We start from the raw sequence: 14,104 nt of genomic DNA on the forward strand, positions 1-14,104 counted from the left end.
CCCGAAACTGTTTGAACCGGAATAAAAACTGTTTACACCGAACCATTAACAAACCGCAACCCGTTTGCATCGAACCGTTTACTACCCGGACTGTTTACAACCCGAACCGAATTAAAACCGATCAAGATTAAACCGAAACCGAATCGAACCGATAAATATTTAAACCGAACTGAAACCGACCCGCGAGACACTTAAACCGATTTAATACCGACCCGATTTAATACCGAACCGATTTCAAACCGAACCAAACCCGAACTGTCAAACCGTTTGACAGTGCTTGATGGCCCATAACAAGTCGCTCTTGTCTGCTATCTTTCCAATTCCCCACTAAAAAGAAACCAACACCACTCTTTTTAAAATCCCCCAAAAACCCAGTAAAAAAAATTCATTCATTCATTCATTCATTCATCCCATTTTCTCTCTCTAAAAAATATACCCACTTTCTCTCTCCTCAAAATCATGAAGAATTGGGCATAAACAACCATACTCTCACTCACTCTCATGGGTTCCAACTACATGACCGTTGAAGGGTCTTCAACAGTCTCTTCTGGGTTGTCTGATTCAATCAACGGACTTAAATTTGGTCAGAAAATCTACTTTGAGGATGTGGGTAGCGGCGGCGGCGGCGGCGGTTCCGGCAAGTCTTCCGGCGCCGTCGGTGGCGGCGGTGGGCCGGTGAAAAAGGGAGGAAAGGCGGTGTTGCAAAGCGGGCAGCCGCCACGGTGTCAAGTAGAAGGGTGTAATACAGATCTTAGTGATGCAAAGACTTATTATTCAAGGCATAAAGTTTGTGGAATGCACTCTAAATCACCTATTGTTATTGTTGCTGGTATTGAGCAGCGTTTTTGCCAGCAGTGTAGCAGGTTTTTTTTTCATTAATTTCTCTCTCTTGGAAATTTTTATCAATTTTTTTGACAATTTCTTTGATTTTTTATTTTAGTTTTATATATATTTTTTGATGTTTATCTTGTTGTTAATCATGGGCTGTGTTTTATTTTGATTAATTTTAGAGTTTGTTTCTGATTTTGCTTGGTCTAATTAATTATACCTGTCCTTTTCTGTGATCATAAAATTTGTTATTTATCAATCATTTAATGTGGCCAAGTCTCTGAAGTCTGAAGATTTTTAATTAATATATTGATATTAGTAATTTATTTTTGTTGGATTAAGTGGGGACTGATGGTTTATTGAGTAATTAATAAGGAAAGCAGATTTGATTATTGTGATTTGAGGATGAGAAGTGTATTTTTTTCTTCTTCTTAAAATTAAAAAAATTTATTATGTGGTATTGGTGTTAGGTCTAATTATTTATTTTTATATTTTTCATTCTTCTGGGGTTAGGTAATGATAGTTTGTGCTTAAAGAATACCTTATAATTTATGACATTACATTATTAGGATGTTGATAGTTGCATTTAGGAGATTTGGAATGAAAAGAATATAGCATAACATTACATTATTAGGGTGTTGGTAGTTGCATCTAGGAGATTTGGAGTGAAAAGAAAAGAATATAGCAATTGACATTGTGTTGTATTACTTGGACATTATTTAAGTGTAATCTTGGTAAGTTGGTTGAACAAGAATGGTTGTGAGAGATTACTTATCTTGAAGGATGAGAGAAGTCACTAGATCAGGCATTGGTCGTTACTTGTGATCGATCCTTGTGTAGGTTGGACATTTTCAGAGATAAGAATTAGAATTTTAAGTTTCGCTTACAGTGAAAAATAATTGTTAGACAAGGCTAAAGAGGCCGAGTATCTGGAGGTCATGTTCTGTTTGTCGCTTTTGGCTTTGAAGAAGACAGAAAGAATAACATGTTCAAAGCATTTGCTGTTTAAGAGTTCATACTACAGTCAGAGTTACCTTTGGGCTTTGGCTTTATAACACTTATTTGTCATGGTACAGTTTCAGATTCTTGGCTCCTTCCACTATTAGTGTCCCAATTTTAAACAATAGGGTAAGGGGAATAATGGAAAACATATACCAATTGCTGAACACCCCTCCCTCCCCGACAACCCAATAAATGTTATGATTAGCAACTTGAAGTGCTTTTGCCTTTCAGAAAAGGACTTTGATGTTTGTCCTTTCATTATTTAAAAAGCTATTGCATGTGCAGTTGAATCATGGCCATGCCCATGAATCAAGTTGCTTGTTAACTGTGGCTTACATTTCATTCATCTTGGCCTTCTTTCCTTTACATCTTCGAGTACAGGGTGCTGGAGGTTTGTGTTGGTATTTTCTTCTTAGAAAACATATGTGTCGACTATAGTTGATAGTTCTTTGCTACTTATTTAGGGAAACCTTGTATCATCTACGGTGAAGTTTATTTTTAAAATCTATGAGGAATGATGTTATTATAGAGAGTCCTTATGTTTTCGAGATATTAGATATAGATGTAGATGTTACAGTGTTATTGATCATCAGAATATAGACTATGACATATTGAGATACCTTCAGATGATTCATGTGTAGGAAAATACAAAATTCATTTGTCAATAAAGAATTCTTTCTCTATGTAGCTAGAAACTGTTATAAAGTTTTTTGGTGGAAAATATTAAATGTTGTATTCTAAGTTCTAAATTGTAGTAATACCTAATTTTTGTCGTTGTTGGGGAGAATGACCAGATGTCTAAAATTCTAAGTTCCAAGTGATTGTGGTATACAGTTCTCTTGGGGTTGGCCTTCGTTTTAGTAAAGTATACTATTCATTGTACATTGTTAGTTATACATCGGCATTTTGTCATTAGTGAACATTAAAAAGGGGCTGCTGCATTACATAGATTTTAATGCAATGGCTAGTACAATCTGTATAAAATGGTACAGCTGTGTATAAATTGGAGCATTAGCAGTTTTTGTTTTATTTTTTATCAGTCTTTAAAATTGTCTAGTTTTCTAGTAAAAAGACTAAAAATTGATCAGTTGATTCCTATTCTATTTCGCTTTTGATAAATAGTTTTTGGTTAAAGTTCAATTTTTGTGACTTTGGACCTAGTGTCACATGTCATGAATAACTGCAGCTTTATAAAGTGATCTAGTGGTGTAACACTGTCAATTTATGTGTTGTCCAATCAACTTCAAAGCTTAATTTGACATATATATTTAAGAAATTTTAAAAATTGAGAGAATTTACACCTTGGGTGCTTCATTCTTACAACAAAATTGTGTTATTTGGTCATTTTATCTTAGATTTCATCGGCTTCCTGAATTTGACCAAGGAAAACGAAGCTGTCGCAGACGCCTTGCTGGTCATAATGAACGTCGAAGAAAACCACCACCTGGATCTTTGTTATCATCACGTTTGGGGCGTCTCTCTTCTTCCTTTTTTGGTGGTGAGCCATAGTAACTTTAGGGACTTTTTAGGCATGTATATTATAACTTGTGAAGATGGCTTTTTGCTAAGAAACTTTATTCATGTCATTGCAGACAACACCAGCAAAAATGGTGGGTTTTTATTGGACTTCTCTTCGTATTCAAGGCAGTCTGAAAAGGATCTGTGGCCAGGTTCAGAAACCTCTGAGCAGGTATCTGGAAGTCAGTCCAGGTCCATTATGTGGCCAGGTGATGTAATCCTGCAATCTGTACACTGAACCTACTACATTGTATCTAGCAAGAAAAACCCAGTTATACCCACTAATTAGTAGTTACATGAGTTTTTATATCGTTGTGTTAAAAAAAATAAAAATAAATAATTAATACTGCTTCTGATATGCGAATCTCTACTGATGCTCTTGTTGCTGTCATCTACTAATAAATTGATTTAATAGTACTCTATCATCTACTGATTAAAGTCTTTCATACCAATAAAACCTTCATATTTTTGGGGCATATTATTCATGTTGTATTATGATTTCAATTACTGTATTAAACAAAACCCCAAGTGTATTGTAAATTTGTAATCATCCCAACTAGTGTATTGTGACCTTGTACCTGTTCTGCGTACCGAAGCGTACTATGTATTAGGTAACCATGTCATCATTTTAAGTTCATGTTCAGATTCAAGTTTGATATAAGGCTATAAATTAATGTGATAGAAACAAGTTCAAAATTTCTGCATGAAATGTATCTTGTGGACGTCCATGATAATGTATCTCCTGTCCTGGTGTGTGTGTGTGGGGGGGGGGGGGGTAATATTCTGTTGGGGCGGTGTAGATGATTTATCATGAATGAAACATTCCTTGCATGATCTCACAAAATTGCTACTGTTGCATTTTTTTTTACCAAACATGCTGTCATTTTTCAAGTTAAATCATTCACTTGCTACTTCAAGGGGAAAAATTGTTTCTATTTACTTCAGTTAAGCTGCTAATTTTTCATGACTTTTGAATTCTGTTAAAACTCTTTATTTGTGGATGATTGATCTTTTCAATTGTCCTTGTTTTGATAATTCTCACTATAGAGTTTCAGGCTTTCAGCAGATAACAAGTACTCACTTTGAACCATTTTGACTTTTGCACTATTTACATATACTTCATATTAATTGAAATTTGTTGTTTTTTTTTTTAAAACTAAGATGTAGGATAAAAATTATAATGTTAAGTTATTGGATTTGTCTTGAGATAACCTGAAACATAATAAATTTTGTAGAATTGGAATTTGCCTCATTTTGTAGCATGTTGCATCTACAGGCCACTCTGAGGATCATCCTTCGAAGATGTATCTGCATGGTTCAGCTAGTGAGTCCAGTTATTCCTTCCCTTCTGGAGAATGTATCACAGGCGTCTCATCTGACTCTAGCTGTGCTCTCTCTCTTCTGTCAAATCAATCTTGGGGCTCCAGAAACAGTTCATCAGGTACTGCACTAGGTAACTCGATGAACGTTGATGGAACTCCCGTCTCCCAGTGTAATGCAGCTCATGGTGTTACAGTTGCACACTTTCCGAACAGCAGCTCATCATGGGGTTATAAAGGCAATAATGATGCCAGTTGTGGTTCAGATGGTGTGCCATCTGGTCATTTGGGACTTGGCCAGATCTCCCAACCACATTATAATGGTCAATTTCATGGTGTTCTTCTGATGGACCATGTCCAAGATGGCGGACGGCAATACATGGATGTCGACCATTCTAGGGCTTACAACTCAAACAACACAAACCATGTGGACTGGTCACTTTGACTGTACTTTTCTTTGCTTTGTACTGAGCAAAAGCAAGTGCTGCTGTGATTTCTGTAGAGCCCTTTATGATGACTGCTCTCTGTTTCCGAATCCTTAAGTGGTTATTTATTTTCTTAGGCGCGTAGCATAACAGAAGATACTCTTAACTGTTATCCGCACCACTGACTCAAATGTTGTGGGACTGAACTGATTACTTGTCCCGCTGCTTGTATTTTCTGTTTCCCTGAAAGGATCAAATACTGTTGTGTTTTGCTATTTGATCTGAATCACTGTCTGCTCACTACCCCTCTCTTCTGTATCTGTTATCTGTTTTTCCGTGACCTATGGTGGTATCAGATGCTAAAAAGCAAGTGCTTTAATCACTATTGCAACTTGATCCGCAGAGGTAGTGCTTCTATAAAGGGCCGTTTATATAATGCTTTAGTGTGGGAAATGATTTTGGCATACCAAAAATGATTTTGACATACCCTTGTGTGAGAGTACAGTTTTCTCTTCTCGCAAGGGGTGTGCCAAAATCAATTGGTGGTGTGCTAAAATCACTTTCCTTTAGTTTGTTTAGTTCCCTTTTCACGTGTATGGGACCTTACTCTTGACTACCATTTTATAAGCACTATCGATTGTCATCATAGAATAACTATAGCTCTCCTTAGTCTCAAACAAAGCATTTTGTTTGGACTCTTGTTTTTCGGAATACTTGTTACTAGTTTATGACTATCTCATATTTTATTTAGAAACATATTTGCTTTTAGCCTTTTAGTCATAAAAGAAACATAGTTGAAAACTTGACGCACTTGTTGCTGTGAAACTAGCAAAATACTTGAAAATTAACGCTTGCTTTTCGGATGAGGTGACTAAGCAGTTGTTCTAAACATCTAATTATGTCATACAGATTCCCCCTTCTCGGCCGTCTGTAGCTGCCCCCTGTTTCAATGATTCCGTAGAAGATACACACCACAGTAGTAAAACTCGTATCTTGAAATTTTCTCAACACAGCTTTTTCAATATATAAGTAACTCTGGAAGTGTCGATTTACAACGTTAACATCATCACACTAACATCATTGAAGCGGTTTTCTAAAATGCAAATGGAATTGTCCAGTTTACAACGTTAAAATCATCAATATTCAAACCCTAGTGCACAGCTGCACAGCTACCGTGAAACTTGCAGAGAGGCTGTTAATAGGCTCAACTCAATCATCCCTATTTTACAAGCAACACAATGAATATGCATCAATAGCCAGCTCACTACCAAATTATCAACCATGGCAACATCTGACGGTTATATGCCTACATGGATTGCAATTCAGCAGTCCAGCACCCAATCCAGTCTGACCACAATGTCAACCGCATCACCATCACACATGCTTTCTGTTTCACCACCTAAACCACAGCAAGTGGGTTTACTCTCTCACCAATAAGCAAGGACATTGATACGATGAAATCCCATATTTTAAGCAAACCCAATCTAATGAATTGGGTCTTCAGAAATTTCTGCAAGAAAGCAGCACTGAATGGATTAAAATGAGTTGACCAGCATAAAGAAACGGGTCAAGAATTTGCAGCAACAACCATAATTGCCCAGTCTTACAGCAGATATGAATGAAAATTCCCATAATCAGCAATTAGCCCCTCAATGCTGTCAAAAAATCACTTCAATGGTCATCTTCGTTTCGGCCAGGGCAGTTGGAGAGGAGAGCTTCCATGGATTCATACTGAAATTAAGGTAGGTAAACTTCAGGGGTTAGCTATCAAATTATGCACCTTACTGTTTGCCTTTCTAACTGAATAAATAACAAAATTAATATTGAATAGGCTTCTGAGTGATTTAGACACACACCTGACATCCACAAAAGAGGCAATAACGATGTTCTTCTCTAAGCTTCTCCAATAACTCTAGCAAATCCTGTATCAGATGCACCAGAACTGTCATTTAGTAAAAGCGAAATAACTGTAACACACCATCCAAACAACCATGACTAGAGGCATTTCATTTCAGACATAAATGATGCAAGAGGGAAAAAAAAAATCAGCCATATAGCTTTATCAATTGCAGACTTTAAGAATCATAGCGGCCCTGGTAAGTAGCACTCTCAGGCCCTCAGCTACAGGTGAACAAATTTTATCAATTGCAAACATTACGATTCATTAATGATAATAGACTGTCACATTAAAAAAAAAAAAATATGATAATAGACAATTTATCAAAAATTATACTTAGGAGATCACTGAGATCGGTAAGCAGAGCCAAAAGAGCCACAAATGCAAGCGTCAGGCATAAATTAAAACTCAAGTAATTTAACACAATAAATTTCTCAAATTTCAGGAATGAGCATGACTTTTCTTTCCACAACTAGCCACACCATGGCTTGAGGCAGTCAGTAGAAAGATATGGGAGTCAAGAACAAAGAGTAAGTTAAAAAGGCTATTTAAAAAAACAAAAAAAAAGGTTAAAAAGGAAGATGCAAGAATCCATTTAAAGCAAATCTAAGGGTGTGTTATCAATTTAGTTCTTTTTTAACCATTACACTTTTGAAAATTGTATTTACTTATGATTCGACTCTCGTACTTCAAAGTTAAAACTTATTTAGCCAAAACTTATTCCAAACTAGAAAATATTTTTCTAGCACCATATAGTCATGGACTAACTTTCCATTACACCTATTAACAAGCTGTAAGCTCCATCCAAGTCATAATACAATTCATTAATTCTATACTAGGGTTGTCCCAAACTAATTATCGTCTTTCCCTGACTATATCATGTCACTCTCCTTTAATGACTTCAACCTAACAACCTTTTATTACTTTTGTGGGATATTATTTTAATAAAACTCACCCAATTGTCAAAGGATCATTAATCTACAACGATGCATTTAACCTTTATTTTAGCATGGCGCAAATTAACTTCCAATAACAAGGTGAAAACAAAGTAGACTCTGAAAATGACCTAACTCGTTGAAATTAACACACGCTTAGCCATCATCAAAATTCAAAGTTGTCTGAGTTATGATAATTGTTCCTGCAACATAAATTAGGAGGATTCACAAATCTAGTGCAAGTGCTTCATATGCTGCTAGAAAGCACTTGAACAGGCTGAAAATCTATGTACCTCACTACAACGGCGCTTTGTTTAGTCAAAACCAAGAAAGGCCAAAGCTGAATATCTAATTACTCGTGATAATCAAGGTCCATAACCCTCAAAAAAGTGTAATAATCACATATTTTTGAGCTTGCCATTTGTCTAAGCTCAGCACAGTAGCATTTCTTACACTGTCAAGGTTACCTTTTTTTTTTTTTTATTTTTTTTTATTTTTTTTTTTTTACCATTAAATAGATTGGTCCCCAAATCATTTTGGGACTAAGGCTTTGTTGTTGTTGTAAATATAGTGGTTCCCCCATATGTAGCCAGCCAATCATTACAAAAACCTCTCCAACAAAGAAAGACTTACCTTAAATTCATTGTTTCCATTTCAAAATCTAGAACTCAATTAATAATCCTGTACAAATGAGTGTATAGATTATAATAAATTTATGATAATAAAAAATAAATAAGAAAAATAAAAAGCTACTTGCCAAAACAAAATATAACTTATGGCCTAATAAATATTTTACTCAAGACTTGGGTACCCATAACCCATGCCCAACACAGGCATGTGTCCAAGTTCCGACTTGGCTATTTTGTTAAAAACTTAAGAACTAAAATGAAGTGTCTAAGTGTCCTATACTCCTATCCATGTCCGAGTGTCAAAGGTCCCATACTTGAGGTGAAATAAAGATTCCAAGTAAAGTAGCATAACTCAAATATTTATTTTAAAAAAAAAATCTATTAGAGGAAATACTCTACAAGAAACAAGCAATTCTTTAGCTACCACATCAAACTTGACAACTAAAATGAAGTGTCTAAGTGCCCTATACTCCTACCCATGTCCGAGTATCAAAGGTCCAATACTTGAGGTGAAATAAAGATTCCAAGTAAAATAGTATAACTCAAATATTTATTAAAAAAATAATAATAATAAAATCTATAAGAGGAAATACTCTACAAGAAACAAGCAATTCTTTAGCTACCACATCAAACTTGCCAATTCCTTTTTCTAGTAATTGGCATCATTGAAGCCATAACCTATAGCTTCTAGAGCAGATCCAATTGTTCATGAGTTTATGAAATCATACATCTCAAGACCAGCCTGAATCTTACCACATCCATTAACATTGGATATTTTGGAGACATGATCTGGTAATGATGAATGCCAAATTATGACAATCTCCCTAAGCTTTGGGTCACAACTTGAAAGTTAAAACTCAACTGATTATGTAATTTATAACTAAACCCTAACAATAGATTTTACAGGTGTTATTATTCCTTCCATTCTATAAGATACAAATATATACATTAGATACACTCCCAAAAAAAAATTGCATAAATGAATAAAAACTACCTTGTTCTAACAATCATTTCTCTCACATGACTACATGAGACGTGAAAATTTTTCACAGTAATGAACTAGATACTCTGATGTCTATGAAATCCTTTCCCTGCATGTGGTTCTCGCCACTTTACAGTTTACACCCTCACATTGATGGGAAATTTAGGAGAGGAGACAAGACATAACATGCATTTCAACTGAATGACACCAGAGTACCACAGAGATCAAAATCCCCCATCATCATAAAACCATAAATTTTAATCCTCCGCGCCATGAGTCCACAGCTACAAACCATGTATAAAGCCACAAAAAGAAGCCACAAACCAAACTCTTTTCAACTGAACCAGTGATTCATTATATAAAAAAGATGGATCTGTTATTCTTGATAATGAAAAATCAAATGAATCAGTTATTCCATTCCCTTTCAAAATCTTTTTTTTTTTTTTTGAGGAAATTCCCTTTTGACATCTAACACAGAACTAAACATAGAATATGTCATTAACCCAACAACACATGATAGACTCACAGAGTATTCTTCAGGATCCAACAGTCATAGATAGAACCCGGTCACAATTCACATAACTCCATGTGTAGAAATTAAGGAAAAATTCCAACTGATATTCGAGCAAGGATTTCAGCAATTCAATACAAGAATACATACATAAACCAAATCGCTTATAGTCTTCACCCAACTAAGCTTATGAAAGTCGAATAACAAATTCACAGCAAGATGGTAATCAACATGACTAATCGGCTTTCACCAGAACTAAATTTCTGTACACTTAAAAAGTGGAATGTCTTTGCACATATAATGTTCCTAGCTTAATAGAACAAGAATACAAGTATGATAGAAGAACACAGATCCTAATTAAAAACAGATATTTCCTTAAAAGCATTAAACCTCAAAAGTCTTCACCCATTTAATTTATAAAAAAGCAAATAACAATGTCTAAAAAACAGCAATTTAGAGGGTAAATGATAGCCACACGGCGATAATTTGCACCAAAAAATCCTGTAATATCATTGCAATTCAACTCTGCAAACTGGCATTCAAATTTTATTAAAAAAACAAAATATTGGCAATATCAAACAATATAAGATCACAATTTACTCCACTAAACATAAATCATGAATACATTGAACCTAAAATGAACACAATTCAACCATTTCCCATCACAAGAAAATTACCATTAAACAGAAACACATCAAAATGCTAGTAAAAAACACAGCTCAAAATTCAAACAACTAATGCAACAAATACAGTTCCAATAAAATATACCTCTTCAGTAATCACTTCCTCTTCCTCCTCCTCATCTTCCCCATCATCACCTTCCTCCTTCTCCGGCTCAACCGCCGGCTCCCGATTCTCCAACTGATCAAGCGCCGCCTTCGCCTTATTATAGTTAATCACAACCCTCTTACTCTTCCATTGCATCTTTTGTCGAACCCCGAAATCCTCCAACATCACCTCCTCCGTTTTCTTCTTCCACACTTCTTTAACTTTCTCTCTCTTCACCCTCTCCTTCGCCGGATCCTCCCGCCCAATCCCCGCCCTCGACCGGCGTATCTCCAACCCAATTGGCTCCTCTCGACCCACTGAACCCTCCTTGCCTAGCCCTTTTCCTGGGGTATACCCCATTTGTTTCAGCAATTTGAACCCAATATTTGATTGGGGAATTGCTGATTGTAGATTTTCTAGGGTTTGTTTATCTTCTTCTAGCTGTTTTAGCTCTTTTTGGTGTTGCCATGATTGGAATTTGGGTTTTTTCTTTGAGGGTTGTTGCGATGAATTGGGTAGGGTTTTTGGGGCGAGTTTTTTGGGTTTGGGAAGTTGAGAAGATTCGGTTGTAATGAACTTTGAGAGATCTCCCATGTAATCTTCATCTTCATCTTCTTCTGGTGATTTTGGTTTAGCGTTAGTTGCTTCTGTATCCGCCATTGATGAGAACTTGAGAAAGGTTAAGGGTCGGATTGTATAAGAGGTTTACAGCGAGCCCATGGATCTTTTTCATAAACGGTTTATGTTTATTTGGGGGTAAAATCGTAATATCATAGGTAAATAACTACTAGTACCTTCATTTTATACGGAAAAATGTTTAATCGTTGCAAATAATATGTAACGGAAGTAGTATTTACACTAAAACCGCTACTTGGTGTAAATTGCTATTCCAACTTTCTAAGTACTCCCCCCGTTTCTCATTAGTTGCAACGGTAGGTCTGACTCATAGTTTAAGAAGATTATAAACTAGACTTATAGACTGGGAAAATACAGGTTTATGTTCGTGATAAACACAAATTGTTTATCTAGTGACATTTTCGAAAATAAATCAACAAAACATCTCAATTAGTATGACATTTTCATAAATAAATCAACAAAACAGTCCAGCCAGTATGACATTTTCATAAATAAGTCAACAACATTTAATAAAATGTGGGTCCCACAAATGATAACACTTAAAATATTTGAAGTATTTTTGTTCGATCTTCTAATTCACAATCAATCGTATACTCGTAGTAACCCTAAATTTCAATATCCACCAGTCCACCACTACTAGATAAAAATAACAACTACTTGTAATTGTGATAACAATTAACTCTAACATCCGTAAGAAATTTTTGCACTATGTTGGAATAAACACTCATTTTTGTTGAAATTAAAAATAACTACCAATCTATAACCCTTTAAAAAGTGGGAACTTCTCCAAATGAAAGGAATAATAACACAAACTCAATATAAATTTTAGGTGCGTCATCCAAACTAGCTCTCTCTCTCTTTTTTTTTTTTTTTTTTTTTTTTTTTTTTTTTGTGAAAGGGTGCTCACTTTCTTTCTATAATAATGCAATTAGTTGATTAGCGCAAGTAAAAACATGTAAAAATCACCAATTTTACACCATAACATTTTGATACTTAGTTACATTTATCAAAAATTTATCAATCAACCAAAATATTTCATCAATATTACTCAAAATATAATCACTCAAAGGCAGCAGCATAAAGAGATAATTCTAGAAGTTGACTCCACATCCCTCTTACAATATAAGCTGACCTGGCACCTTTCCTGGGCCCACCAATAAAAACGGTTACAGCAAGTAGATTTCCTCCCGTTTTCTCTCTCTTCTGCAATAACAAACTCTCACACACCCATTTTCTCTCTCCTCTTTCTCTCTCCTCTTTTCAACAACTTCAACCTCAACCGCCATTGTTACTCAAGCTTTTGAGCTATTCTTCGTCGTTCACTCCATTTCTACTACTTCAATTTCCGAGTACTTCGCTTAATTTCAACCATTCTTTGGTAGAATTTCACTTGTTCGTTCTCAATCGAATTCATAGCTTTCTTCTTCTTCGGTATGAACTTCAATTTTATTTTTGTTCTTTAAATTTCTTGTGATTTTCGATTGTTAATGGCGTTTTTCTACTTATTTTGATTTGTTTATGTCGATTTTGTTCTTCAATGTTCAGCTTAATTTTCGTTGTAATTATTGACATTTCGAACTCTTTATTTCCGTAAAATTTGTCAGCGTATATTCGAATTCATCTTCATTTATAGATTTATGATTAAAATCGTGTTATTATTATGTTTTTTTTTTCTTATTTTGATGTATTCGAGTACAATTCATCCTTTGGTTTTCTGCTTACTTGATTCTTGAATACTAGAACTCTGTTTTTTTGGAAGATTTTTTTGATAATATTTTCTTGATTAACAGCTACAATATTTCCTGTATTACTTTGATTTCTAGTGAAAAATTGAAGATGGCATTGTTTCTGCGCTTTTTGAGTCTTTGTTTACTCGTGTTCGTTTCGACGATACTCTCTTCCGAAGCTGCTACTGATCCAGACGATGGTAATTGCTCAGTCTCTCTGCAAATTATTCAAACAATTTATCTTGTTATTTCTGTATTTTGTAGTGCTACTTCAGTTGCTAATATATTAAGAACTTAGGAATTTGAACATGTTTCGTGAAGAACTGAAGAAATAGGTATGATCCGAGTAAAAGAATAGTCCTGTGTTTGTAAGTTATTGATGTTTGTTAATATAATTTCATGAATATATTGTGATTTACTACTATTTGCAGCGTCATTTCGGTCTTGAATAGATTATGAGTATGAAATTATGGAAGTATTAGCTCTTTATAAACGAAGTATAAGATGTGTTTTTTGTACTTGGTGTTTTTATGTACTAGTGTTGATAGCGGACTTAAATTTCATTTCTAGTGTCGATCATTGAGATAATTTATGTATTTGTGATATTAATCTTCTATGATCGACTGAAGATTACTGCATATTAGAGAGTGGTGTGGGTTTTATGGTTCCAAAGGTCTTGTTGCTTCATAATTCTAAATGTTATGTGAATTGTCCAAGTTTTATGTTGAAGACAAACTTCTGTGAGCGAGTCTGTAACAAATGACCAATGTATTTTGCAATTGTGATTTTAGTTCCTTGAAATATGGCTTAGAAAGATTATCAAGGATTCAACGAGAGGGGATTATAATCTGATAATATGAATGGAGAATTATTATTCGAGTACATACTATAATGCTGATACAATATTTGGGTTACTAGATAACTTTC

General features: G+C 34.9%; 2 protein-coding genes across 4 annotated transcripts; one reads left to right on the plus strand and one right to left on the minus strand.

Moving 5' to 3' along the window:
- Nucleotides 1-264: 264 nt before the first annotated feature.
- Nucleotides 265-5,392, plus strand: LOC110691386 (squamosa promoter-binding-like protein 17). Of its 2 annotated transcripts, XM_021868312.1 has the most exons (5): nucleotides 265-618; nucleotides 661-863; nucleotides 3,186-3,328; nucleotides 3,423-3,557; nucleotides 4,625-5,392. In XM_021868312.1, the coding sequence occupies exons 1-5, from the start codon at nucleotides 502-504 to the stop codon at nucleotides 5,110-5,112; spliced, it is 1,086 nt and encodes a 361-aa protein (XP_021724004.1). In that variant the 5' UTR covers nucleotides 265-501; the 3' UTR covers nucleotides 5,113-5,392. The 2 variants fall into 2 exon arrangements, with proteins under 2 accessions (XP_021724004.1, XP_021724003.1); XM_021868311.1 differs by having other exon boundaries at nucleotides 265-863.
- A 677-nt stretch (nucleotides 5,393-6,069) lies between these two features.
- On the minus strand, nucleotides 6,070-11,587 carry LOC110691387 (G patch domain-containing protein 11-like). 2 transcript variants are annotated; one of them, XM_021868314.1, is made up of 4 exons: nucleotides 10,815-11,587; nucleotides 6,949-7,014; nucleotides 6,700-6,823; nucleotides 6,070-6,618 (listed from the first exon to the last, which is right to left on the minus strand). In XM_021868314.1, exons 1-3 carry the CDS (start codon nucleotides 11,472-11,474, stop codon nucleotides 6,764-6,766), a joined length of 786 nt encoding a protein of 261 aa, XP_021724006.1. In that variant the 5' UTR covers nucleotides 11,475-11,587; the 3' UTR covers nucleotides 6,070-6,618; nucleotides 6,700-6,763. The 2 variants fall into 2 exon arrangements, with proteins under 2 accessions (XP_021724006.1, XP_021724005.1); XM_021868313.1 differs by having other exon boundaries at nucleotides 6,070-6,602; nucleotides 10,815-11,584.
- Nucleotides 11,588-14,104: the final 2,517 nt, after the last annotated feature.

The sequence above is a fragment of the Chenopodium quinoa genome, unplaced genomic scaffold (assembly GCF_001683475.1).
Source record: "Chenopodium quinoa cultivar QQ74 unplaced genomic scaffold, ASM168347v1, whole genome shotgun sequence".
NCBI classification, from domain to species: Eukaryota; Viridiplantae; Streptophyta; class Magnoliopsida; order Caryophyllales; family Amaranthaceae; genus Chenopodium; species Chenopodium quinoa.

What these genes read in the sequence shown, in the direction of transcription:
- LOC110691386 (XM_021868311.1), top strand. Translation starts at nt 502, where the DNA reads ATGGGTTCCAACTACATGACCGTTGAAGGGTCTTCAACAGTCTCTTCT. An exon ending in TTTTGCCAGCAGTGTAGCAG is followed by an intron (nt 864 to 3,185) that starts GTTTTTTTTTCA and finishes ATTTTATCTTAG; the next exon opens with ATTTCATCGGCTTCCTGAAT. An exon ending in CTCTTCTTCCTTTTTTGGTG is followed by an intron (nt 3,329 to 3,422) that starts GTGAGCCATAGT and finishes ATGTCATTGCAG; the next exon opens with ACAACACCAGCAAAAATGGT.
- LOC110691387 (XM_021868314.1), bottom strand. Translation starts at nt 11,474, where the DNA reads ATGGCGGATACAGAAGCAACTAACGCTAAACCAAAATCACCAGAAGAA. An exon ending in AGGAAGTGATTACTGAAGAG is followed by an intron (nt 7,015 to 10,814) that starts GTATATTTTATT and finishes CATCTGATACAG; the next exon opens with GATTTGCTAGAGTTATTGGA. An exon ending in GCCTCTTTTGTGGATGTCAG is followed by an intron (nt 6,824 to 6,948) that starts GTGTGTGTCTAA and finishes CCTTAATTTCAG; the next exon opens with TATGAATCCATGGAAGCTCT.